Source organism: Gallus gallus, chromosome 13 (genome assembly GCF_016699485.2).
Source record: "Gallus gallus isolate bGalGal1 chromosome 13, bGalGal1.mat.broiler.GRCg7b, whole genome shotgun sequence".
Lineage (NCBI taxonomy): Eukaryota > Metazoa > Chordata > Aves > Galliformes > Phasianidae > Gallus > Gallus gallus.
Window position 1 is genome coordinate 16,786,248 of NC_052544.1, and position 27,364 is coordinate 16,813,611.

At 48.8% G+C, this 27,364-nt stretch overlaps 1 protein-coding gene across 1 annotated transcript; it reads left to right on the top strand.

The window, feature by feature from the left end:
- The first annotated feature begins 1,957 nt into the window (after nt 1-1,957).
- NDFIP1 (Nedd4 family interacting protein 1) lies at nt 1,958-16,160 on the top strand. Its single transcript, XM_414658.7, has 8 exons — nt 1,958-2,118; nt 9,233-9,320; nt 10,479-10,609; nt 11,503-11,590; nt 11,787-11,911; nt 12,630-12,696; nt 13,293-13,398; nt 15,178-16,160. The coding sequence occupies exons 1-7, from the start codon at nt 2,080-2,082 to the stop codon at nt 13,394-13,396; spliced, it is 642 nt and encodes a 213-aa protein (XP_414658.3). The 5' UTR covers nt 1,958-2,079; the 3' UTR covers nt 13,397-13,398; nt 15,178-16,160.
- The last annotated feature ends 11,204 nt before the right edge of the window (nt 16,161-27,364 follow it).

Sequence of the window (27,364 nt, forward strand, 5' to 3'; positions counted from 1 at the left end):
TATTTAAACAAGTCTAACAGTCTCCCCCCTCCCCAGGCTTTATAATTTAGTTTTTAGAGTTCAATATTGTTACAGAGTGTAGATTAAAAGTGCCCTCTCTGTTGTTCAGTCAGACGTCATAATCAAAGTAATGCTTGTGGAGCGTAAGGGTTTCAGGGGACTCACCATACTGCAGCCCTCTAACATTTTCAATTGCTTTCAAATACTTTCACAGCATATCCCACACGGAAGTCACTGAAAAGCAATGACTTCAAGCTTCAGAGCATCTCTTGGGAGAAAAGACATTTTGTATTGGAGGAAGATTTAGAAAATGCAGAGGCATGAAGTGATTTGCCTAAAACCATGCAGGAAATGAAAGCAGAACCAGTCATGCACTGTAACCACAGCATCTTAGCTGCTGTCCCTCGTGAAATAAAACAAATACACAGAGAGCAGCTGGAAGAAATTGCCATCAGCTCCCCGTGTCAGCCTTGCTCAGGCTAGTTGGCCTAACTAGGTGCTGATATGCCTCCCGCTGAATGACTGTGGCACAAACTGTTTCACCATCTCTTTGGGATACTGTCCAGCATCTTTTCTGAGGGTATGCACAGGTTGTGTCTGGTTTTAGTCTTTCAGATGTCCAAGTCAATCAGTGTACAGCTAATTACCGCTGTGGCTGTGCTATACTTAGGGATATAATCCTACCTCAATAGCAAATCCGCGCACGTCATCGGGACAGCTTCTTACTGCAAAGGAGATTCTCAGTGCAAACTGTGAATCTTGTAGAAAGGGGAAATGAACAGTGTGACAGTGCCTTCAGCTCTCACTCCAACTCCTTCAAAGGTATTTTTCTTGCAAGAAACTTGCATTCTCCTTGTGCCTACAGCATTTCTCGGGAGCCTCTTTTGCAGGTTCTTCTTGGCTAAAGTCCTTTACAATTCCTGCCTGTCCCTTAACAGGAGAACTGCAATGTTTACCCATCTCTTTAGGGCTTGGGTGAACTATCCAGTCCTGTGAGGAACAGATCCCAGCCTGAGCACGGTGCTGAATGCACAGCTGTAATCACGCATTTATGACAGTTTGCAGTTCAGGACTGTGTTCTCAGATTTAAACTCTTTCTCTGAATTTGCAGCTCAGAATCCCAGCAGGGCTGATTCAGCCCTCCTCATCCTAAAGCAGATCCATTTAAGTCTTATCAACCTTAGGGACCGATGTGGGCGGTTTTGCACAAGTCTGACCGCAGATGAACTGCACAAGGACGGAGCAGGGGGGAAAATCCCTCAACCCATGTAACATTAAGTGCAAAAGAATGCAGAATAAGCAAATGTATAACCCAGCGTGATTCCTGAAGAGCGCTCACTCTGGAAGGCTTTGGGTCTGCAGCACCATCTGCTTGATGTGGATATTCAGGATTTCGCAGCACCTCCTGAGCAGCCGGCCAGCATTTGGGGTTGCTTTGGCTGCAGTGCTGTGTGTGTGTGTGTGTGCTGGGAGCAGCTGAGAGGGCATCGCGTTGGGAACCGATGCGGGTGGGTTAACAGAGAGGGTGGCACAGGCCTGGGACAGGGCACGGTGATGGCACCGGGGCTGCCGAGCTCAGGAAGCGTTCGGGCAGTGCTCTCAGACATAGGGCTCGGCTCTGGGTGGCCCTGTGCGGACCCAGGGGGCGGACTCGGCCCTCCTTACGGGTCCGTTCCAACTCACGCTGTTCTGTGATTCAGTGACCAGCTCCAGGACAGCAGCAGTTCGCACAGCCTGGTCCCAGCGGGCTATGAAGGCGGCACCCATCTCCAGCATGGGGTGCCTTGAATTTTCGGATTGCTAGCGATAGAAATCTCCCCTCCACAGCACTGGCGGTACCACCAGGCCCAGCGGGGCGGCCCGCTCCTCTCGGGCCCGAGGCCTCCGGCTGCCGGCGGGGCGGGGCGGGGCGGGGCGGGAGGAGGGCGCGACCGAGCGTGACGGGCAGAAGGAGGGCGGGCGCGGAGCCGCAGCGAAGAGGCCCCGGCTGCGCGGCCTCCGCCTCAGCAGCGCCCGTCGGGAGGCGGCCGGGCAGCGCCGAGCCCCCGCCGCCCGCTCAGCTCTCGCCTTCCCAGCGCCATGGCGGCCGCCGAGCCCAGCAGCGGCCGCTACCAGCAGGTGAGGGGCGGAGGGGCTCCTTAGGCCGCGCGGGAGCGGCTGCGGGGGGGTCCGTTCGGAGGCCGCGGGGCCTCGACGCCGATCCGGGCTCTGGAGGCCGCGGGGCGCCGCGGGGCGAGGGTCGGCGGGGCGAGGCGCGGGCACGGCCGGGCTGCAGGCGGCGGAGCCCCGCCCCTCCCCGGGGCCGCGCGGTGGCACAGCGGTGACCTTGTGCCGGGATGCCGTCCTTCCGCCGCGGCCCTCCGTGCCCCGCGGTGCTGCGGGTCGGCCACCGCCGCGCAGATTCTTCCCAGCAGCGAAGTCGTTCTGCGTCGTCTTGAAATGAGCGTTAATTTTGTTTGGTGTGCTCAGCGCGGCGCTCTCCGTCTCGCGTTGAAATCCCCCTAGGCCGGGCTGTGTGCTTACGGAGCTCCCAGGTGCGCTTGGTGCGTTCTCCCTTCCCTGCCTCCCGAAGGACAGGAATCCATCCCAGCGGGCGGTGAGAGCCCGGCCCGGCTGTGGCCTGCGGAGTGGAGACCTCACTGCCGACAGTAAGGGAGAGAGATTGCCCAGAGGTGTGGGCTGCTGTCTTCTGTTGGTGCTCCTCGGAAATACCGCTGGGCTTCGGCTTTGCTGTGGTGGCCGTTTGGTGGCCGTGCGCTCTCATCAGAATACCGGGTGCAGCTTCTCTTAGGACAGAGCGTTGGTCTCATCCTTGCAGCTGGATGTCACTGGTTTTGACATGCTGGGTTTGTAAAAGTTAAGTAAAACTTGCTATTCTTTTCCCGTGGAACACAAATGTCTTCATTCGTGAAGACAAATCTCTTTCTTTGTTGCTCTTCCCAGCCATGCTGGCTACAAATAACCATGTTTCTTTGCTAATTGCCTGTCTGTCGGCCCTGAGAATCCTCCCCATAGATGTCATTTACAGATGGATCTGGTTTTGTGTCCTGTCGTCTTGAGCTCATGAAGATATGTGACAGCATACAATGGAGGATGCTCCTGCCTTGTTCTTGGTGGCACTCCAGACCTGACCGTTAAGAATACTGCTGATTCCCTTAAAGAGAAGTGTGGAAGGCTGTCATTTCACCAGATCTCACCCACACGTGGGGCAGACACATCACAGGCGCTGTTACTGCTGTAGAGCACAACTCTGCGTGGTACAGCAGAGATTAGAGAGGCCGTCTGTGCCCCAGAGGATTCGTTCTGCTAAAGATGAGGTCCCAGGGAAAGACAGCTGTAATTGAGTGCAGAATGAGAAACATACAGATGGAATTACTTTGTCAGGCTGTTTAAGAGTTGCTTTTTTTTTCCCCCTTGCCCTCTGTCAGAACTCTGGTATTCGTGTTGCTGTAAAGCATGTTATTGATTCCTCATGCTTGCTCTGCTCCAGAAAATCCCTGAGTGCTGTGAAACTGGAGATGTAGAGCTGAGGTTTAGATGAAGGGGAGATGAGAGGGTGGGAGAACGTCTCCAGCGTGAACGTGGTGGGGTTTTTAGACACTGAATCTCACTGCGTGTACAGATGTCCAACTAACAAATGTAACTGCTGTCAGTGGAGAATCTGTAAAGAAAATAGCTGTAAGGGCTAGAGCTGAATGCAGTATCTGTAAGTGTGGGCAGTGTGTGGAAATTACCAATACGCTCATGTAATCCTTTAAGTTACTGGAGTATGAAGCAGTGAAAGAGAACTGAAAATTATATATCTTGAGAACTTTTATTTTTGGGAGGGGGTGATGCATCAGTGGTGGTTGACCCATAATTGGGCAGCTCCTCTGCAGCTGAACGTGCTGCCCTGTCTGCGTGGCAGGTTAACATCCATCCCCATGAGGGTTTTGTGCATGGACCAATGTGTGTGGGAGCAGAGTGTGAGAGGTGGGATCCCCCGAGCGTGTGTGTGTGTGTTCTCAAAAAACAGAAAAAAGGATGCTGAGCACAGAGGACAACAGAAATAAATAAGCAGCTGGGTTCAGAGCCCGTGTGTTTCTTCCTTGCAGGCCTATGTGGGCGCATGGGCTCTGCATCCCCCAGCAGCCTGTTCCACCACCTGCGTCTGTTCCTCGGTATGTGCTATGTTAAAGGGGTGCTTATGGCACGTGATTTGTTTTCTAAAGCCAGTTTTCTATAATCTTCAGCCCTCGTGCTTTATTCAGGCATTAGGTAATCTAACAGAAAATAGCCTGCGATTATGCTTCTGAATGCTATGGTGGTTTGGCTGAGCACACTGAGGAAGCGCAGACGAAGCAAGGCAAAACCCATGGAAGGATGTGTGCCCTGCTGTGCTGAGGGTGTGGAGCTGGGCAGAGCAGGGCAGCTGGTTCTGTCCCTCGGTGCAGGGTGTGAGAGGTGGGATGGGGTGCCGGGGAGCAGGGCAGGCTGCGGCACGCAGCACTTCATGTCCCAGAAGGACTGGGGCTGATGCCGTTGCAGTTCGGACTTGCTTTTGGGAAGGCTATGCAGGATGTTGCTGGGCTTAGATGGCTTAAAGCCTTTTGAGCATATCCTCTGGACTGTGAGCTCAGTGGCAGAGCTGTATTTTGTGCTTAGAGCTGAAAGTAGCCTCTGTTCTGGAAAAAATACTTAGGCTTTTAATAGGTTTATTTACGCTCTGTGTTAACTGCTTTTTACTGGAAGCATTTGAAGATATATGTGATGTATATGAGTAATGTAAACCCACCTAGAAAATGGTGGGTGTGTTAAATAATACAAACATATTCCTTTTTAAGTGGCATTTCTTCCAGTTCCACTTGTTGAAGGCTTCCATGGATCATGAATCATTCTGTTATGGGAGGCGTCTATGGGAAATGTAAAGAAGAAAGATTTCTCCCTTTGTTTGGTTTTCTTTTGGTGGAACTGCAGAAGAAATGTGCTGCCTAAGGTAGGAGAGTGCATTTGGAATCCATGGGGGATTGCACTGCTTGTGTTCTGCCTGGGAAGGCTGAGGTGAAATAGGAAAGGAGACATCAGTTGCCAGCTTGTGCTTACATTAAGCTCGTATTTAATTTTTCAGTTGCAGTGGGTGTGCAGAATATCCCATATCTCGTAACGTTAGCAGATAGAATTAGTGATATCAGTGGCTATTCATTTCCTCGGTGAGCTGTTTGTTGCTTGCAGAAGATGTGCTGCCTGAAGATACCTGCAAATGATAAGAATGGTAAGGAAATAAAGGGCAGGTTGTTTTCTTCTTTTCTCTTTTGTGCACTCAGATGAGTAGAATGGAGGTGTGCTCTGACATAAGAACAGTAGGGAATTACAGAAATAAGTCACAGAGTTTTCTCACACCACTGCTCGTGTTGCTCTGCACCTGTGGGAGCCCGGATTTGGGCTGAAGCTGTGCTGCCTCTGTGCAATGCAGCACTCGTTCCAGCTTGTTCTTTGTAGATAGATACTGCTTTGTTCAGAAGCAGCAGCTTTTGCAGGCAACCATACCTCTCAGGTGGGTTTGGAAGGTTTTGGTGATTCTATGTAAAAGTGTAATTATAGAATTAAAATAAATTCATTCTCTAAAAGTTAAAGGACTTGGGAAAGACAGTGCTACAGCAACAGTCCAGTATCATTGCAAAGCTTGTGTGACAGAACACAGCCTTGCAGGCAAATGTCTGTTTTAAATGTTATCTCAGATATCAGGATTGTGTTGGGCTCTTAGTTGGGCTGAATTCCTTCTGTGATGTGTTAATGTCATGAAGGATGTTACTGTGGTCCTAAATATTGCAGCAAGGCTTTGTGCTTTGTTAGGTGCCTGAAAGGTAATTCCAGCTTCCTAAGATGGAAACCATCTGCTTGTGTACCGAGCCATCAAACACCCAGACACGAGGACAGCCCCAGCAGAGGTGTGTTCTGCCTGACATGCTTGTTGGTAGCTTGGGCAAAGCGGCACAGTGCTCTGGGTGAGCAGAGGTGGGGGAACAGGAGCAGAGCTTTGCAGCACTGGGTGAGTCGGTGAGGAGCAGCACGCTGGTGGCCACGGATGGTATTTTGGAGGGCAGCAGCTGTGCTGAGCAGTGCTCGATGCGTGCAGCTTGGTGCAAGGCACAGCTCTGCAGCCCAAACGTGCAGCATGAGGGAAGGCCTTCTGTCCTCGTGGTGTGCACCTCCAGGTGTAAGTGTAACAAGGAGCTCCCTGCTGCCACTGTAATGCGGTTCAATGACCCGTGAGAGCTTTGGGGAGAAAACAGTTATTTGCTCATCAAGGAGAGGGCTGCCAAGGGTTGATGTGTGTGGGTTGGCTTGTCTAATAGCTTATCGTTACTCCTGCTGATTACTAAGCTGATATTAAGTTAGAGGAATCTAAAACAGGGCAGAAGTCAGGATTTCAAATCACTGTCAGGGAAATGTGACTGAATAAAAGGAAGTATCTTCTTTGGGCTGGGCAGAAGCTTTTATTTGTATCCTGAAGGCCGAAGATGCAAAAGGAGGAAAGTAAGGGGCATTGCAATGGGATTAGGAAGCTGACTTGCTGGAGTACTCCCTAATTTAGTAATGACATAGGGTTTGGTTTTTTTTTTTTTGGTCTTAGGTTGGAAAGGACCTTAAAGATCATCAAGTTAGCATTTCACTTTGCTTGTATTGGTTTGCAAAGGTTGTGGTTCCATTGTTCCGAAAAATCAACCCTGCCACCTTTAAGAAAATATCTACATTGATTCTTTTGTTGCTATTGACCTAATCAGCTGCCTTTCTGAAATCCCACAGAAACCATAGTAACAACAAAAACGAGACCTGATCAGGGTTGCCTTCACTCAGATTCCTCAGTAGGATTTTGTGCAGCACTACACTGTGTGCCAGCACGTGCAATCAGAACTGAAATGCCGTGAGCACTGCTGAGCTGATGCATTGCTGGCGATGCGTGGCCGAGACAAAGCTGGTAATGGGCTACATGCAAGCGTTCCTCCTGAGGACTTGGGCTGAGGGGAGGTTTAATAACAACAGATGCAAAGCAATGCCAGCAGGCAGCGTGCTGAGCATACAAAGTTTGGAAGAGGGAACAAATTTGCTTGGAAGCATTTAAAAACGTTCTGTAAGTTTAGAACTTCAGTGCTGCTGTGCTGCACGTATCTGCATGTGATATGCCTGCACTGGCAAAGTGCAACAGCAGCAGCACCCTGCTCAGAGCTGCACTGCCTGTGGCTTTTGTTGGCTGGGAAGTAAATGTCCCTGAGTCTTACCCTTCCATCAGACAACTTCCTGACATTTGGTAATCAGATGAAAAATTAATCTCAGCCGAGCTCTTGATTTAATAAGTGCGTACATCGCTGTAAATACGGCCTACTTTTAATGCAGCAAGTAGGAGATTCACTCTTTAAAAGCTAAGCTCCATCTGAGAAGCAAAGAAAGAACACCTGTCAGCCTCAGCAAAATAGACTGTGATCAAATCCAGCTTCAGTCAGATTCTCTGGGATCTGAAGGCTTCCAGCAGCAGTGCAGAGGGAGGTTGCCTGCAGCCGCCCCACAGTGCTGTGCTGTGTGTGCTGGGTGCCCGCCTCGGCCTGCATGGAAAATGCAAGGCGAGTGCAGCACGGCTGTGTTGTGCCACGTGAGACCTGATGATTCACTCTTCCTGTCACATGAACCCTCACTGTTTTGCTAATAAGCACTTAGTTGAATTTTAGATGCCTGGAATCATTAAAAAGGCTGGAAGGCATTTGTGTACCTTGTCCATTAAAAGGAAAATCTGTTTCCTATAACTGCATACCTCATAGAGCCTCTAGCTCAATTTTACAAAGTAAAAGTAACTGCGTGTTTTATGTCGTTACTTGAGGTGCAGTGGTTTGGAGCTAGTAGTAAGTCCAGCTTGCCTTCTCCCACGTGACGCAGCAGTCAGCAGGGAGGTGGCAGCAGCCCTTGGACCCATGGCTAATTGTTCCGTGTACTGTGCACACAAATGTGCAACTGGCCAAGGTGTGCAGCTGTCCAGTTGGTGTCTGGGAAAACCAAGCAATGGGTGCTCTTCAGCTCACTGGGATGGAGTGTCGTACAGTTCATGCAGCTGTTGGGTAGCATGTGTCCAATGAATTGCACCTGACTGAAGAGGTTTGGGCTTTGACTTTCACTGAGGACGTGGATGTAGTCTGAGCCTTCGATCTGAGCTATCAAAAGGGGAAAAAATAGAAGAAGGTGCAGTGCAGTTAGGTGTAAAGTGAGACCTCTTACACATGGGCTGGTTTTTTGTTTTCCTGGTAAGCTGTACAAGCAAAGCAGAACTGCCAACTCCTTGAGCAATAAATGCTTGGCAAGGACTTGAGTGCCAACTTCAGAAGATGCCAGAAGTGTCTCTCCAAAAAGAAGAAAGCAAAAGGCTTCAAGTACATCAGTGCCAGTGTGCAGGAGTGGCTGAAGATGTTACGGGAGGAGCTGCAGGAGTGCTGTTGCTTAGTGCTGGTTACAGAGGAGCGTGGCATTTCCCTGTGAAGGCTCAGTCCCAACGTGCTTTTCTGAAATGAATTGTCTTTCTGTGTAAAAAGTTAATTTCTTTGTTGATGAGAAGTGGAACAGGAAAATAAATCAGGTAGCAGCTCACTTGTAAACTCTGTTCTGGTGTGTTCTGCTTTCAGCCCATCTGGTTTGCCTTTGTCAGTTTCTCTGCTCAAAGCTGGAGTTGGCATACCTGGTTCATGCAGGGGATGCTCTACTGCTGATAAGCTGCAGGGTTATTTATACCAAGCTGTGGGAAGCATGGTGCACAAAGCACACAGTCTTCTCTGAAGTCCTACGGTGTGAAGAGGTGAGGGGAAATTGCAGGAGTCGTATTTACATGTGTCATGTATCTACTACAAAACCAGAGGCAGCAGTGCAATCTTTTATTGGGGTCTGCTGCATTTCCTTAGCTAAAGCAGATGCAATTGCAGCTCTTAAACAGTGTGAACTGAGGATCCTTGGGAAGTGCTGGGGAAATGGAGAGGTACGGAGAAGGTGTATGCTGTGCTAGGTTGAAGTCCAGGTGTGTGAGGGCATGAAATCATGGCTTCATTTTAATGTGCTTTTAAGTCAAGTGGGAGCTCTTTGGAGCAAAGCGAACAAATGCTCCACAGTGCCACAGAGCTGTCTTCTTCCAGAAGAGACCCCCACGTGCAGTTAAAGCTCGGGAGGCAGTTCCACAGATCATGGGGCACCCAGTTAACCTCTCGTGTGGTCTGTTCAGCTGCAGAACGAAGAGGAGCCAGGTGAGGCTGCACCAGTGGTCAGTGATGCCCCTCCGCCCTACAGCAGCATTTCTGCAGAGAATACAGGTAAGTGCAGCGGAAAGGAAGGAGCTAGGTCTGCTCTGTTGTTCTTTCTTACCTCCTTAATTGTTCTCCATATTGACAGATGGCATTGCATTATCCTTACCAAAGCGACAAAGGATGAGAATTGATCCAGAGACGCTATTGTTACTTGTGGTTTAGAATATGCATTTTGGCTGCATTCATCTGATGTCATCCTATAAAGTGCTGTTCAGTTACATTGCACAGTGTTCTGAGTTGATTGAAGGCAGTTAAAATCAAAGTGCTGTGAGGCTTTGTGGTTCCCTCATGTTATTTAGCTATGGTACTCCTTCCAAAAAGGACTTGTTACTTAAAAGGGATTAACGAATTCATGATTTCTGCAGTTTTCAGTAACTAAGAACTTGGTCATAAGGTCACACTTCTTCTGAATCATCATGCTGTCATGTAACTCACTAATAGCTTTGAGCAAAAGAGATTTTCTTTGTATGCTGGTTCTGTATCGGTGTGTTTTAGCTTAGGTAAATGTTTTCATTTTTTCCCCTCCGGAACTTCTGTTGTCAACTTTAAAGAAGATTTGTGAATCAAATGCGAGTCAGTATCTCCAATAACCAGCCGGCCTTGGCTAGGAGTTGGGGGGCTGTGTTTCTAAAGCTGACTGTTGGATATCCTGCCTCAGCACGCTCATTGTAAAGATGCCCCTATTAGTTCCGATTCCTTGGTGTGCCTGAGGAACTGCGGCTCAGAAATGCGCTTTGATTTTTGTCCCAGTCCATTCCTTGCACCAAAAAAACTGTTAGGAGTCTTTCTCTGGAAACATTGCTTGCCAGCAATCTGAGGCTCAGAGTGATTCTTCTTTTGACTCACTCAGACTGTTTGGGATTCATAAATGAAACTACTTCTGTTTTATTGAAGGAGAGATGTGTGTGTCATTGCTTTAAAAAAAAAAGTAGAGCTGGGCTTGTTAAAGTAGTGCTCTGCATATTACCTTGTATGAGATAAGATATTCCTGTGTTTTTCACTCTTTATTCTGGGATGGTACGAGGCTAAAAGGGTGGGGAGGAGATGGGAGCTTAACAGTCAGGATACTGAGGTCTTTTGAGGGCTTCTGAAATGCTTCTTGTTCCCAACATGGAGTTATTAAGGAGCAGACGGGTTACCTGCTGTATAACTTTTCCTTTGCAGCTTATTTTGACTACAAGGATGAGTCAGGATTTCCGAAGCCTCCATCTTACAACGTGGCCACAACACTGCCTAGTTACGATGAGGCAGAGAGAACCAAGGCTGAAGCCACAATTCCCTTGGTTCCTGGAAGAGTGAGTACACTTGGCTGCCTGTATGTCCTTCACGTCTCCTGTGTAGGATTTCTCTTTTAAGTCCTGCTTATCAAGTGTCTGTCCTGCCTTTTGTTTTTCAGCCTTTTAGGGCAGTGGTACTACACACTCCCAAGAGTTCTGAGGTGTGAGGTTTTAAATTTTCCTCTGGGCAGCTATGAAGTAATGCTATCCAGATTAGTTTGGCAAGCTGACAGAGGTGGTGTACTGTATCTCTGTGTACTGTGTTGGGTTGGGTTTTTTCTTTTTTTTTTTCTTTTTTTTTTTTTTAAGGGATTTAGGATTAATTATTCAGCCTGTATCTACTCTCATTGCTCCTGCTGCTTGCTTAGCTGACTTTACCAGAGGGCAGTCTAGCTGATGCAAGGATAAGAAAACCATTCCCTCTATCAGAATACTTTTTTTTTTTTCATTTTTAAATTTCCTTTGTCAAAACTATCTTTTGTTCAGCATGGTCCCCCACCCCTAACAGCATTAAATGCCCACAGTTCCTTATAGTTCTTTCTGGAAGCCAAATTACTTGTTCAGATGAAAAGTGTAATTTTTCTGATGAGTAGGGGAATTCTTTTAGTGAGAACAAGAACGTGCCTGTATTAAGATAAGGAAATAAAAAATACTGCTAAGGATTTAATATAGCATGCCGTGGGATTTTTCTCTGCTTGCATTTGTAGCCTTCTGATATTTAGGAATATTTTCTCCAAAAGGGGTTTCTTTGAGTGTAAAATGAGCATTCTGTATCCCTCTATTGCACACTGCTTCTCGAGGGCTGGGTGCTTTGCTGACCCTGTCTTCAAGAAACAGGTGCAGATGTGGGTTTGCTGTATGGATTGGACTGGCTTAAATGCATCTGTGTTGCCTTTCCCTCTGATTTGCAGGAGGAGGACTTTGTGACACGGGACGACTTTGATGACAGTGACCAGCTGAGGATAGGAAATGATGGCATTTTTATGCTAACTTTCTTCAGTAAGTACATGGTGCAACTTACTTTTGTAAGTCAGCAACCCAAAATAGCTAGAGTTACTTTTCACACTTAGATTTGAGGCACCAAAAAAAAAAAAATGGTGTGTGCCAATTTTAAGGCTTTTATGCCTTTTTTTTTTTTTTTTTTCCTTGGAATATAAAGAGGACTTGATCTGCTGCTTTTTTCTTCCTTTCTTAGTGGCATTCCTCTTCAACTGGATTGGATTTTTCCTGTCTTTCTGTCTGACTACTTCAGCTGCAGGACGGTATGGGGCCATTTCTGGATTTGGTCTGTCTCTTATCAAGTGGATCCTTATTGTCAGGGTAAGTTGTGTTGTGCAGAAACACATACTGGTACTGTTTTTTTTTTTCCCTGACTCATTTTTGTTTTGCTTATATAAGTGTTATTTGTGGCAAATTTGGCTTTTTTTAATGCTGAAATGGATTTTGAGCTTCTTGTTCATTGAGGACAGAGCTTTATTGTCATTCTGTCCTGTTTATGTGTTCATATGCTGGGATTATTATTGTAATAAAGGAGATCACAAATTGCACACTCAAGGATATCTCTGTCAGGCTGAGCCACATCAGAATGTGTTTGTGTGTTGGGCGTTAACAGTGATCTGATCTTCATAAAACAGTTATCTGGATAAAGCAAGCCCTACAGTCAGTTTAGCGATGCATCTCACTTGTATGATGTTCTTTAGGTGCTGCTTTGAAAATGTAATGTTGTCTAAAGTGTGAGATCACTGTGAGCATAACCGATGAGAAGAGTGAGACAGGGATTTGGAATGAGGGAGTGTGAGGTTTGTTGTTTTGCTGGAGGAAGAGGCAGTGGCAGTCGCATGGCTGGAGCAGCTCGCTGGTGCCCTCTGGTGTGACATGTCTGTGACAAAGGCAGCAGGTGACGAGAAGCATACTTTCTATTTTATTTTCCTTACTAGAGATTGCATATGCATACAGCTTGAAAATGTATTTAGGTACAGACACTGACATGTGCTTTAACTTGTGTGTGGTTTATTTTTTGTTTTGTTTTTTTTCCCAGTTCTCCACCTATTTTCCTGGTTACTTTGATGGTCAGTATTGGCTTTGGTGGGTGTTCCTTGTACTAGGTAAGTGTTTTGTTCTGGGGGGAAGGAATGCATACTTAAAACTCTGTAGAGTGCAGTAAGGCCTTCTGTAAGCATAACAGAACTGGCTACTAAAATATGTACGTGTAGATGTAAAACTGAAATGTAACCCTCGGGGTACTCTTCTTGCATGCATTCTAGGTGTTGGAGGTGCACATAAGCACTGTCTTTTTGTTGTAATTCTGGGTGGTGGTATCCTATTTATCAATTGGAAGGAAAAAAGAAGAGAAAAATATTTGTATTTATAGTAACTGGTGTTGTATCTGCTGTTGAACGAGTTGTGATCTTTCTCTCGTTAGTTTTTTTTCCCTCCATTTTAAGTGACTAGATCTAATCGAAACACTAGATCTAATTTTGGGTGGAAGGTATTGTGATGGGCTAAGGAAAGTCTGATTTTGAGACTGCACAGTCTTGAAAGATAAGGTGATACAAGAGAAGTTCTTGTATTCAGACAGCTGTTGTGCATCCAAGCAGCTCAGGTGGTTTTGCGCTGTTAACAGTGAGTTGATCTGCTCCTTCTCTAATTGCAGAAGCAAAATCTTTATTAACTGCACAAATGTGTTTCTTCTTCCATCTAGGTTTTCTGCTGTTTCTCAGAGGATTTATTAATTATGCAAAGGTTAGGAAGATGCCTGATACTTTTTCCACTCTCCCCAGAACCAGAGTTCTCTTTATTTACTAAAGGTAAACTTCCTGCTTTCATGAATTTGTTCTGTTTCATTTTAAACTTAATATAGTGACTTTCCTTTGCATCAGAATTCTTAGAATGCAAGGCAGCAGAGAACAGTTGTTTCTTGGTATCCCACACACAGCTCCTGTTTCTATGGAGGGACAGCATCCAGGCTGTCTTGGTGGGGAGCAGGGGAATATTTGACATTTCTTCCTGAGTTTTTCCTTAGAAGAATTTTGAATTCATTAGATTGGAATTGTACAAACAGAGTCTTGGCCTTGTGCTGTGTTCGACAGGCGTGTCTTTCTGATTGAGTGACGTGCCTGAAACACGTGGTATGTTCTAAACATGAACAGAGGTCACAAAATGTGGTTAGAAAACTGTGCCAGTCTGGCTTGTGTACCAAAAAGAACAACTTGTCTGAATTCTGTGTTCTCTTTGAATTTTCTGCCAAGTTCATGAAGAAATTCAATTCTTGCACACCATTTCTCTTTGAAGATCACTCCAGTGCACATGAGCATGCTGCCTACCTGAGCATTTCCCAAAAGCCTGAATGCCTGAAAGTCTTTTCTTTAAGGCTGAACTTTAACATTGTTCCCTTCCTAATGGGACTTTAAAGAAAGCTTTAAGTAGTCAAACCCTTATAGCATAATTTCCTGCTTACAGCAGATAATGGCCTCACATTAACTGTCCCTCCCTGAGGGGAAGGAAATCCTGGAATGGTTTGCTTCCCAGATGGTGGGTGCAACCTGATGCTCCCTTTAGAAATACTGCAATAACACCGTATTTCCCCAAGACAGGGTTGAAGCAGTTGCAGCTGGGACAGTGGTATAAAGAGACCAAACAAAGCCCAGCTTTAAACTGGGCTCATTACATTGTTCAGAATTTGAAACCAAGGTTTAATTTTCCAAATGCACTTTCCTTTTATTAGAAGCTGCAAATTGCTTGAGGCTGCTTAATTTCTGTTCTGTAACAGGAATATGCTACATGGAACAAGCATTGTGCAGTGTTTTACAGCTGTGTCTGGTGATGATAGTGTGTAAAAATAGTTCTTCAGCCAATTTATTTGTGTTCCTGTTCTGTTTAACAAAGTTACTGGTTTACAGTGGGCTTTTGTGTTGACCTCCAGGATTTGTAATATCCTCTGGAATTCCTGCTGAGTCACCAGAAGGATCACTTCCCCTCCTTGTGTGCTCACAGTGCCAGTATTTAAGCATCAGCTATGTCACCTGTAGTTTGTGCTCCTTGAATTTTATTTTACTTCTATATGAAACGTTTTCTTTTATTATAGGAACCATGTGGCTGCTTGTTTCAGAGGCCTTTCTTGTATTTGATTCTGTCATTCTATGATTGGGAATTTGAAATAATAATTTTGGAGACCTTTCTGAACTCCTTGCTTGTGAGAATGGAGGTGTGGTGTCTTTGTTTTAAGTTTTTGTTTATTTGTTTATTTTGGGGCACCTGGGAGCTCTCAAAAAGCACTCTTGGATCTATTGAGGTAAATGGCCTGCCTCGCCTTCTGAAAGTGCTTTCACTGGAGATCTTTAATCCGAACTCCTGATAAGGAAACCACAGAGGACTTGCATTTTCACTATCTGGTTGTTCTTAAGGTTAGCTGTAGGGCGTGATGAGAAGGGCGTCGTGAGTGATCGTTTTTGTTTTAGTCGTGTCATTGTGTACTGAGATCCTTTATAAGCCTCTCGATATCCTGCACTCTTTGTGAACTACATCCTTCTGCTATCCGAAATAGCAATCTAACTATAGGTGCAATATTTGATATCCTTCTCCGACAGATGTTTTCTGGCAAATGTCTTCCTGTGTGAGTGAATTCTCCCTCAAGAAGTAACAGGACACCTGCAGGAAGTGAATCAAGACTCTGAAACAGAAGGAAAAATAATCACCTGCTTTAAAAGAAATAAATAAAGTACTGTTGAAAAAAAGGAGAAGCATTTCTTTCTATTTGTTTCTAGGTGTAAAATTTTAATAATTAATGCGGAATTCTGTAATCATTAAATCGTTAGTGGCTAATGTTTGCAAAAGCTCTTGCAGTCGAGTCTGTGATGTGCTAATAAAGCCTTATCTAGCATCTGTAGTCATTTGGGTAGCATGAGCTGTGCCCCGTAGCCAGCAGGGGACAGGCTTGCTTTGTTTCGTTCTGCATCCTCGCAGCAGGTTGGGACTCTGGTCTGTAGTGCACAGTGTGCGTAATGCTGACTGCCCCGAGGGGATGATCCCAAAAGTTAAGTCATCAAAAGATGGCATTGCTGTGGTTACACACCTCCCTGCTGCTTAATGCCAACGCCACCTGTGCTGTCTGTCTGAGAGGGAAAATTGGGCTCTGCAGCGCGGAATCGTGAGGTGTCATTAAGTGGGAGAGAGTCTTATTTTGAAGGTGGCACAAGTATTAATTTTTTAATAGCCTATGATATTCTCAGTGTTGTAGTATACTTTCGTACTGCCTACTTTTTGGACTAAATAGGAGTTTTCACAGTACACGTTGGTAGTGTAAAGACGAAAGGTCACGGTGCAACTTTGTATAAAAAATATCTTGCAAAATAAAGGCCTTTTTTCCTTTGGCTTGGGATTTTGGGACGATTCCTAACATACCTGTAACTCCTGCGTTTATAACCTGTGTTAGCAGAGATTCTGATGCATTATAAGTGTAGATTTAATGTCCACTTTTGTGCTTTCTGCCAAGTGGTAATTCACCTTGGAGTTTTACTATGTTAAAACTGTAAATATAGCAGAACATTAATAAATGTCACTTATGTAGCAATTTTTGCTGTAGATCAGTGTTTAATTTAGTTTCAATGCTGGATTGCATCTGGTTCTTTCCCCCAGTGCAGGTTTTCTGCAGGAATTTCATCGCAGCTGCACGGAAGGCGTGATGCAGATGTGGCTCTTTCTCCACTCCAGGGTCTCTTTCTTCCTTTCTGTATCCAGGTTTGCCATCCCCAGCACGGTTTCCAGCGGTGGTCTTCTCTGTCCGTTCAGGAGACAGCGATCCCATAGGTTCTGGGCAGTGCTGGGTTCTTCCTCAGTCTCACGTAAGGAATCTGCTTTCTGAAATGATTTAATCGTAGTTTTGTTTCAAGGCTGAACTTCACAGATGTGTGCTGCTGACATCCAGGCAGCGGGGCGGATGAAGACGGATGGGGGTTAATGGGAACTTCCTTTTTAAAGAAGTGTATGCAGAGGGAATTACTGAGTTCATCCTGCAGGACAAAATCTGGAGCACCGAGGACCTCTGCATCACATTTGCCCAAACTTGGTAGATCAGCCTTCTGTTTACTCTCTTGGCATATGGGCCTTATTTGGTCTTGTGCATTCGGAGAACTGGAATATTTGGCATTCCTGTTTCTCTTCATCTGGTGGCCTGGCGCTGCAGACACCTCGAGCTCAGCTGTCCTATACAAACACTCCCAGCCATTCTTTTCAAGGACCACGGGCAGGGAGGGATGCCCTGTGGAACGGGGTGGGCGGCAGGGTTTGAAGAAGCCCACATCTGTACTCAGTGAGGGCTGGCAGACTCCGAGCTCTGATAGCTGCCTTGGGTCTGACAGCCCAGACACTGCGTGCCACAGCTGTGGCCCTGTGTGGTCTCTGGACCCCTTTGTCCCTCCTGCCCTGGGGCAGCGAGGCTGCCTTCCCTTTCCAGCAGCAAAAGCCTCTGTGTGGTTCAGACAGGCCTCAGAGGCACTGTGGTGTTGGGCCCCCCGTGCTGTTGGTGGGAAGCATGCTTCCACCTGGGCTTCTCTGGCACAGGGCGTTCTGCAGCTCTGCGACCCAACACCTGCAAAGCCAATGTCTGTAGCGGTGATGTGTCCACCTCTGTGGTTCGTGGGACCTGAAGTCTCCCTGGATCTGTTGCAAAGTAACTCCTGGGGGTCATCTTGCAGCTGTTTTTAAACTGGGACTATTGCCAGGGGTTTGTGGAGGAGGAAACGCGCAGAGCCCTCGTCTCAGAATGGTTTGAGCCCCATGTCCCGTGGTCGAAATGCACCCTTTGTCTCGCTGTGACATTTCCATGGGGAAATTCTTCAAATCTCTGCTCCTTAAACACATCCGGGCTGCTGGGCCGGGCTGTCCGCTCCCACTGCTGCCAGTGCTGCGGGGCAGCGCCTGCCCTGCCCTGTCCTGCACAGCCCCGAGGGACGCAGCAGTGCCGGGAGCTGCCGGGCCTGGCGGTGTCCTCAGCCCTGTGACAGCAGCAGGTGCTGTGCAGAGGAGCCTGGCTGTGTTACGGACTGCTTTTCTTGGCCCAAATTCCAAAATGGTTTCCACAACTTTTTTTATTATTATTCCTTCTTTTGCTGCCGTTTGAAAGCGGTCTGAGATCATCCTGCCAGGCTGGTCTGTACGGCTGGATTTAGTAAAGGCTTCTATAAACCTCTCTGTGTACTGCGGAGATCCTTTCTGCCATGAAAAACGCTGCGATGAATTCACTGCTTTGTGTTTTGGGCGCACAAAGCCGGTGGCTGACTCATGGTTGGTGGCTCCTGCAGGGGCAATAGGCGCTCCTGTTGGTGTTTGCTGGAGGGCATCGGGGCGGGGGAGCACCGTCCCAGGAGGTGTTTGTTGCAGTGGGGATGTGGTCAGAGCACGGCGGGGTGGGCTGGGGGTGGGCATGGGCAGCTCGGAGGTCTTTCCCAGCCCGATGAATGAAGTTTTCACAGTACCCGCTGCTGTTCTCATTGCGTCATCTATAAAACGTGGTGTAGGTTTAACCGGGAGGAAAGACAAATAAATGTCTTGCAAAAAATACCGACGATAAACCCCAACTGGTAGCAGTTGGATTAAGGAGTGCTTTTAGAGCCTCCTCGAGTGCAGAGCATCTGCAGGGCCGTTCCTGGGGCTGCCGCTGCCCATCGCGTTCAGCCGCTCCTGCTGCAGGTGCAGGCCCAGAACCAGAGAGCTCTGGGCTGACTTTTCATGGGGGTTTAATCAAATTGCTCAATACTGAGGCAGAAACCGATGCTTCCAAAGCACTCTTCACCTCTCGGTGTTCCCGTTGCCTGCGTTGCAGCCCCGCACACCAGCACGTGCCCCCGCTCTGTGCAGGGAAGGGGCAGGAGCCGGCTGCAGCACAGCCGAGGGCTGGTGGGACGGAAGCCCATCTCCAACCCAGTTTGTGTTTGTTTGTGTTGTTGCTTTAACCAAAGCGATTGGAGTGCAGTAATTAAAGGCTCAGTGGCTCTAATTGGAATAGGTTTAAACTCGAGGTCAAAATCCCTTCTGGCACTTCCTTTGCCTAATAACCATCAACAGAAATCAAACAAATCCAACTGGCTCCAGCTACTAATCTGCAACAAGCAAAGGTCGTGGCGGTGATAAGGGAGTGGGGCGGCCGCGGGCAGTGCTGCTTATAAACACATGTGGGGCTGTGCTGGGGAGTGGGGTGACACCGAGCAGTGGCAGGGACACGTGGGGCAGCCTGGATGGGCACCGTGTGCCAGAGCAGCGTTGGTGCAGTGCAGGGCATGAGTGCTCAACGCAGTTCCAACTTGCTGGGCACAGATGGAGGAGCTGAGGCCACGGTGGGGTTGGAGGAAGAGCATTGCAGATGGGCACTGGTTCTGGGGCCGTGCAGGGCTCGCCCCAGCCCACCCACGGCTGAGCTTCCTGCCTGCGGCCAGAGGTCACTGCCCTGCCAGGTCGCCGCTGTAACTGCGCTCCTAATTAAGGCCTCATCGGGGCCTTTAAAGTGGTCTGAGGGGGCAAAGAAAAGAGAATAAAGGAAAGGCGTTGCAGTTGTGTGGGTGGCCGGGGGCAGTGCAGCATCCTCCTGCCCCGGGATGCGTGGTTTGGTACATGTGACACATGGGGCCGTCCCTCCCTGCTGGTGGCTCTGCCCAGCCTCACTGGGCTGCTTCCAGTCACTTCTGCCTATGGATTGCATGTAGTGTTCAGGGCTTTTTGCAGCTGCTCCCTCTCTGCCAGCCTTTGCATGCATTGCACTAAAGGCAGCTTGTGGTGCAATGCTGCACTGAGCTCCACCTTCTGCTTGGAGGGGTCTCCAGTGTACCGCCAGCCCCCGAGGCGCCCCCTGCGCCCAGCCCTGCTCTCAGCCCCCAGGCAGTGCCCATCTTGGGTGCTAAATCCGCAGCTTGATGGATGCTGTGTGGCTCTTAACCACCCAGGACAAACCACTGGGTGCTGGTGTGGGACAGGGAGGCAGCGAGCAGGGCAACATCTGCCTCCCTTCGGCCCCATCTCAGTGCCAGTTGTCTAGAAGGGCTTTCAGCAGACCATACAGATCAATTAGCCCGAGCATCCCCAGCTGGAAGCCGGGAGGAGGAGGAAGTACTTTATGGGCCCACATTTCCTGAAGCTGCTGCAAATGGCCCCGTGCAAGCTCTGTGCAGCAGCAGGGCAGGGGACAGCTCTGCCCATACCCCCCCATCCCAGCACCCCGGGGAATGGCTCCCATACCGCCATGGCACCGTGTGGGTGCCCTCCTGCTGGGCACGGCTCCCGCCCCTCTCACAAAGCCCATCTGACAGCCCTGCAGACACTGCGGAGAGCTGCCATCAGGAGCTGGCTTTTTGGAGAGCAGCTTCAGTTAAGCAAGGGCTCTGTTTATGTCCCTGCTAATTGAAGTAAATTGCTTTCTGCAATCAAATTGGGAAGTTCCCCTTCCGACCATGATGTGAGCTGCGCTTTAGTCTGTGAATTCCAGTATTTAGTCTGCCTTAAGTGTTCTCCCCCTAATTAATGTCATGTATCCAGCCGGTTGCTGAGCCTGTGGGGCTGTGGTCGGAATGGCCCTGAGCCCCTGGAGCCCCCACAGGAGGGGTTTCCTTGTCCCCCTCCGCATCCCCCACGTGCTGCGGTGCATTGCCCATGCTGCTCTGGGTCATGCAGGGCTTGGCGGCTCCCCCCGCGCTGGGTGCTCCCGGGGGTCTGTGGGCTCTGCCCTCGGCAGCAAGAGAGAGATTTTAATCTGGTCTGGCAGAAAATCACTATTTCCAATCAGAAATGAAGACCGTGGAGGAGGCACGAGTGGCTGCTGTGTGCTGCGGTCACAATCGCTCCTCTCATTAATCTTATGGCCTATTTTCACGGCTGTGCACTGAATGGGGGGAGAAGTGCTGACCAATGCCCCCCATCTGCTGTTTGCGCTCTGCACTGACACTGCTCTTCCTATCTTTTTTCCTTCTTTCCATTCTGTAGTGTCCGGATGCTATCACCAGCGTTTTGCAATAGCTGTGTTGAAAAATAAGGCCTTATCTACAAGTAAACATGCACCATTTTGATTTAGCCAGTGTAATCCCAGTTCAGATTAACGCTCTTTCATTTCAGACAAGCCAAAATTGATTCTGAATTGACATAGAAAAGGAAACAAACACTACTGAACTGAAATGGGAGAAGACACAGAGGACCTATAGTGGTATGGGGCTGCCTGGGCAGGCAGCGGTGCTGCATGGATGCATCTCTGGGTTTTGCTTTGTGCACGTGGTGATTGCAATTACTGCCTCTATGGACAGCAGTCCAAACCAAGGGGCCAACCGTGTCCTGGGCAGCAGCAGCTCTGCGCTGTGATGGTGTGATCAAAACAGTATGGGTGCTGCTCCTCAGATGGGTGCTGCTCCTCGGATGGGTGCTGCTCCTCGGGGACATGCAGGAATCTGAAACATCTGCTGGGTTTGTTTGCACTTGTGTTCCCTTCCCTCGTGCCTTTGTTCATCCCTTCCAATTACTGCTTCTAAGTATAAACTTAAAGCAGAGACGGAGCTGAGTTTGCGAGGAACATATGGACAAATGGAAAATAAACAGCACGAGGAATTCCTGGCTAATGAGCTCTTGAATGATAAGATACCACCAAAAAAAAAAAAAAAAAGAGAGAAAACAGAGGTCTAAGCTGCAGCTCTGTCATGCCTTGAGAAGAAGACTGTACCGATGACACCCAGCAGCACTTTGAGGCTGCGCTGTGTCTCTCAAGCTGTGCTCAGGTGCTGAGGACGCCGTTGCTCATTGCCTGCACAGGAGCAGTGCTGCAGGGCTGGCAGGAGTCATGCAGGGCTCGCATCTCCCATCAGGCTGTGGCAGCGGCCACCAAGTCTGCTCCTGAGCTTCCAAACCCTCATGGCAGAACTTTGCCTGGGATGGCACAGATGGGACCTGCAGGGTGGTGACATCTCCTCCACTGAATTATATCTTCCATTGGAACTAGAGGATGAAATAAGCAGGTTTGTGTCTTTGCAGGAGAGAGGTTGGAGGTCTTTTCCATCCAAACACCCAGGGCTCACTGACAGATGAAATAATGAGAGCTCCTTGGCCATGGCTGCTCGTGGTTCCCCTTTGCCCCTCAATAGCCATGACACGGATTGCCCTGAGCAGCGAGAAGCCAGCTGCTCCTCCCCATGGTCAAGGTTCCTGTCTCTCCTTTTCCTGGCAGAAGAATGGTTGTTTCCTCCCCCTGGAGGGGATTACCACCCTACTGGCTTTGCTGTTGCACTGTGGTGGGGCTGCTCTTGCATTGCTTTTTGTTTTAGGGTTGCTGATGAGCAAAGCACACACCAGCTGCTTCCCTGACCCAAGCAGCCACTGCCGCTGCCAGGACGTGCAGCCTTGCTGTGCTCCTTTCCTGCAATGGAGGAATGCGGTGTAACTGCACCTATCATTTTCTGCTCTCTGGCCGAAGTGCTGCTTAAGCATTAAAGCACACCAACCAGCACAGGGCGGCAGGTTTTGGTCCAACTTGGAAGCAATTAGTTAAAAATCAAAGAGGCAAACGCATTGTTTGTGACCACTTTACGCTTTTTTTTCCAGGGGAAATTGGGATTCTTTAATTGACTCAGCTGGAGAGAAAAAAAAACCCAACAGATCAAACAGGCAGCGAGCTGGAACAACAAAGGAATGTCCTGGTATTTCTTTCTCCAAGTTTAGAAGTGGAAGTCTTGGGATATGTGGAAATTCCTTCGTGCATTGCTATGGGGCTGAGGAAGTGGTTCCTCACGGCTGCTGGGCTGGGTGCTGTGGGATCACATCTGGGCTGGGTGCTGTGGGATCACATCTGGGCTGGGTGCTGTGGGATCACATCTGGGCTGGGTGCTGCTGGAGCCGACCCCACTCTGCCAGCAGCACAGCGCTGCATCCTGTGCCTGCTGAGCGAGTGCAGCGTTGAGGGCTGCCCTGCCCTGCCAGGCTGGCGTGGTGGCACAGAGCCTAGGAAAATACAGGGAAACATTCTTCCCTTTCTGCTGGTATTGCTTTCTCACAGCTGCTTGGCACAATCGGAGCTGGAGTCGGGTGTTCTCAGTGTGCTATCAGCTTCTAGAACTGTTTCCATTTCCATGCAGCGCTGTTAATGTGACCCTGGGGTATAGATCACACTTCTGAGCCTTCACTGCCTGTTTTCAATTGCCATGGGGTCACCGGTACCTAAAAGCCAACAAGTCTCTCAGGTAGACTGCTGATACATTGCAGGACGGAGAGAAGAGGGATCCTGGTTTACAACCCGTTGCAATAGAGGGCTGCCGTTGTCTTTTATTTTTTGGCAAGCTGGGCCGGAGCTGAGCGGGGCTGAGAGCAGGAAATGGAGCAGGGCTGGGGCTGGGATGTGGTGCCTGGGGGCCATTTACTCCTCTCCAGGCAGGCCGTGAAGGAGCACTGCTGCACAGAGCACTGCTGCACAGAGGTGCCTGAGAGCAGACAGTGCTGCCCACGACGCTGCGTTGGCTCATTGCAGCTCAACACCAGTTGAGGACTTTTAACTGTGTTTTTTCTTTCTTTCCTTTTTTTTCCCTCCATACTTGGCTGATTTTGGTTCTAATGTTTCAGTGCAGTTTCTTCCTACAGTCACTGAAGCGCTTTGGCAGTTAATATAAAACAGTATTACATTTTTGTGTGTTTTGGGTTATTTGTCTCAGCTTTTATTAGGCTTGTCATGCAAGTCATTGGGCAAAAATGTAAAAGAAAAAATGATGTGTGTGAGTTCGTACTGCAGACCATCCCCAAGTGCATCAATACACCACACAGGGATTGTTCCTTCCCTTCCAGGAGAATTAAGCCCTGTATGAGGAAGCCACTGGGGAAATGAGTGGCACCTATTGTTTCACCCGTGTCCTCCCATGGAAATGGAGAAATCCGGGGGGAGCAGAAGTGCTGTGTGTGCTGATGGAACGGGAGGAGTGGGACTGAGGCTGGGCAGAGCAGCAGAGAGCTGCTGGTTCCTGCATGCTCCCGCACCTGGCGCTGCATCCCCACCCATGGCCAGCTGGGCTTTCCTGGGAGAAAGTCCTGGCGGGGATTCTGGCAGTGAGCGCAGAGGGTTTAACTTCCCTGGAGCTTTTGGGAGTGCTCGATGCTGTCACATCCAGGCACTTGGCGTGCCGCTCTCACACAGCCTGAGCGTTGTGGTATCCAATGACGCTGTACAGCATCTTATGCTTTTTATTTGTATGATGGCCGTGCTTGGCGCAGTGCCTGTCCCACACATCCCACCCAACCCGGGGGTCGTGGCTCTGCCTGGAGTATGGGCAGCATGGACAAGTGCAGAGCTGGGATGTGGTGCTCAATGACCCAACGTGGAGAGGTTAAAAAGAATACATTTGGGAAAGAAAATCCTCATTTGCCGAAGGGAGAAAGGCAGGGAAGGGGGTAAAATTCTTTGTTAACAGTCAAGAATGGGCTTCTACAAAGACCTCATGTCTGGAGCACTTCAGCTTCTCCTGGCATTTCCCATCCATTCCATTGTAAAGCCCCCCGTGTCAGATGGCCATGCAGGAACACAGCACAATCCCATCGCCGAGCTGCACTCCCTGCTCACACACAGTGCAGCATTTGCTCCTCAGGTTTGTTTTCCTACTTCGAAGGATGAGAAAAACAAGGAAAAAATAGCCATTGGTTTGTGCAGGGGCTGCCCCCGGCCCAGCACTGGGAGGGAAACAGCACCTAACAGCACCTCAGTACTTTGCAGGGAGAGGATGGGCTGCAGTGCATTCCCACAACTTCTGAGATGGGACAGGAAGGCCTCAGTGACTCATAAACACCAACAGATTTTGTGTATGAGCTTCTCTTTGTTGTTTGTTATCCTCAATTTCATGGTTTTCCTTCTTTTGAGCGTGTTTGTGTATTTTAGAGGATGCCATCATTTTGTCAGCACACTTTGTGTGTGGTTCCCACACAGGAGCAGGGCTGTCTGCCCTACGGCCGTGCTCAGAAAAATAAAATGAGCTGTCAATGGGGCGCATTCAGGGCTGTGGGTCGGGCCGCATCCTGACGTGGGGCAGCAGCAGGAGGAGAGCGGGAGGAGGAGGAGGGCAGTGGCTGCTCTTCCTCACCCCTGCAGCAGTCCCTGTGCTGTGTTGGAGCTGGAGGCGCTGTAAGGCCCAGAGGAGCCCCTTTCACTTCACTTCAGTGAGATATAATTCAAGGAAGCAGCGCAGCTCTCAGCTGCTCGCTTGGGTTGCCGGTTGGATGCGTGGAGGAGCAGCACACGGCTGCATCTCTGAGCGAGGGGAGGCCTGAAAGAGCTTTTCATGCTCTCCTCTGGATGTGGGGACAATAATGGAGCAGCTGTTTAAATACGCTGGAAATTTCGGAAGCGCACAGGCAAGCACTAAACTTTCCCAAGGTGGTTGAGTAATCTTGTTTGCTTTAGCATTTCAGTCCCCCAATTACCCAAGTGAAGGATATTGCCTCTTTAAACAGAGTTCAAAAAGCCCAAGAATTTTTTATAAATAGCTCACATCCTCTTGATAACAACCGGGCTGCTATTTATTGCCCACTTCCCCCCAGACAGACAGGTTGGAATATTTAAAACCACACTTCCCATGAAATCCAGAGGAACTTGGTCTTTCAGGTTCCTACAATTGTTTGTCATTCTGGGTTTCCTTTGCAGTTTACAGCGTTTAAGCTGGGCTAACCCTTGAACGGAGCGGCTAAGGGGCTGCCAAAGTACATTGCTGCCTCTCTGGAGCCCTAACTGGCATTGTCCCCTTACTTTTTTGGAGACAAAAGAAAAGCCCTTCACTTCCCAGCACCATGGGGTCTCTCCAAGTCATCTTTTGTCTCAGGAGCCGATGAGTGCTCTCTGTCCATATTTCACATCCCCACCTCATGCACTCCCAGAAGCCACACAGCCAAAGCCCCGTACTGCTCATGTTGACCTGGTGCTGCTCCAAGGGGAATACTTCTGCTCCAAAGCTGGGGTCTGTCCTGCACATGGCTTTCAGTGGAGTGGGATGGAGTGGAATAGAATGGAATGAAAGAGTTGATTTGGAAGGGTCTTCCAAAAAACAACTACTCCGACTGCCTGACCATGGCAGGGCTAACCAGAAGTCAAAGCACGTTGTTGAGTATCTGCATGGAAAAGCTACCAGTGCCCTCTGGGATGGGCATGAGTCCTTCCCCAGGCTTTGGTCATTCAGAAGCACATCTGGGGGCTTCCTGGAAGCAGAGACAGACATCCATGTAAGGAAAGAAGGAGCTTGCCATTGCGTCCATGGAGAGGAGCACTGGGATCTGGCTCACACCAGTGCTGTAACCAATGCACAGTGATGTGGTGCAGAGCGTCCCAGTTTCATGCTCCAAGAATATAATGTTTCTGATTAGGAAAATCCAGTTACATAATGGCATAACATAATCACAAACATACCTGGAGTGCAGCAGGACTCGATTTTATGATTTATTCATAAAGATTTCTTCGTGCATAACTTTCTATTTATTCCCTGTTCCCATTGGAAGGCGATGTGAGCGGAGGGGGCTCCGTGCGGTGCGGTGCTGCCCCCGGCTTTGTGCCCTTCAGAGAACACATTTGAGAGGAAGACTGCCACAAATAGGTGTGGCTGCTGTTCCTCGGTTTGCTGGTTGGCTGTTTATGTGCACCCAACTGAAAAGCTGACCCCCAGGGTCCTCCTCATAGCACTCTGCCCTGACCTGAGAGCAGCCACCCTCCGTTCCCCAGGGGGTCCCCAGGCTCTGTTTGCAGCACAGCTGCCGCTGCTCTGGGTGCTGTTGGCATCAGGAAGAAAAACCAAACACAAAAGCAATCTATCTTCATCCCGGCCATTTGTCCGCTGCTCACAGAGGGCCGAACCTCGGTTGTGTGTGACATCCAACGGGCTTTGAATCCCGCCTTCACACAGCTGGCTTTCCTTTTATTTTAAGGGCAAACCAACCAAAGCTTCCGTCTGCCGTCTCAATTCCATGTAAGCAGAGCAGGGATGCTCATTAAGGGGAACTGCTCCCAGCAACTCAGCTCTCATTTTGCATGGATGTGCACTGTGTTGGTGTGTGCTGTGACACAATCGTTGTGTAAGGGAAAGGAAGGAAAAGTCCCCACACTGGAGGAATGCTGGATGCTCTCCCTGCCCCACTGTGGAGCCATTCCAAGCTGTCACACATGGTCAGGTTTTGTTTAACCCTCGGGAAAACCTCCAAGTGTTTATTAAGTATGTGTTCAAACAGTATTTTTTAGGGGAAATTTCAGCATTAGTTTCTATCACCCATCTGTGAGTTTCAGCCCATCCCCTCCGAGGCAGAGCACTGAATGAGGGTTTGGGTGCTTTGATTCACCAGAAATTCCCTTTCTGGCCCCAACTGCAGGAGCTGAGGCTGTGCTGGAGCTGCATGGCCGTTGTCCTCAGCCCCGGGCCCCTTCAGTGGTCACTTATTGAAAACAGCAGCAAAATTAATGTGAAATAAAGGGGGTGATTTTGAGTGAGAAGTTCTTACTTTAACAGCCCCTGTCCAATCTGCACGGCTGCGCTGGTGTGCTTCCAGCAGAGAGACGTGAGCACCGAGCTGATATTTGCAAAGCCTGGTGTGCAAGACATCAGCCAGTGCTGCCAAACTCGAGCTTAAATTTATACATCCTGGCTAAGTCTGCTTTAAATAAAAACAACATAAATTCAGCATCTTTTCCCCATTGCAGACTTTTTGGCATCAGTGTCGGGACCTGTGCAGCACAGCAGCTGTCTGTTATTTTCCAGCAGCACTCTGGGCTGGGTGCAGCACTCGGGCTGCTGCTGAGGA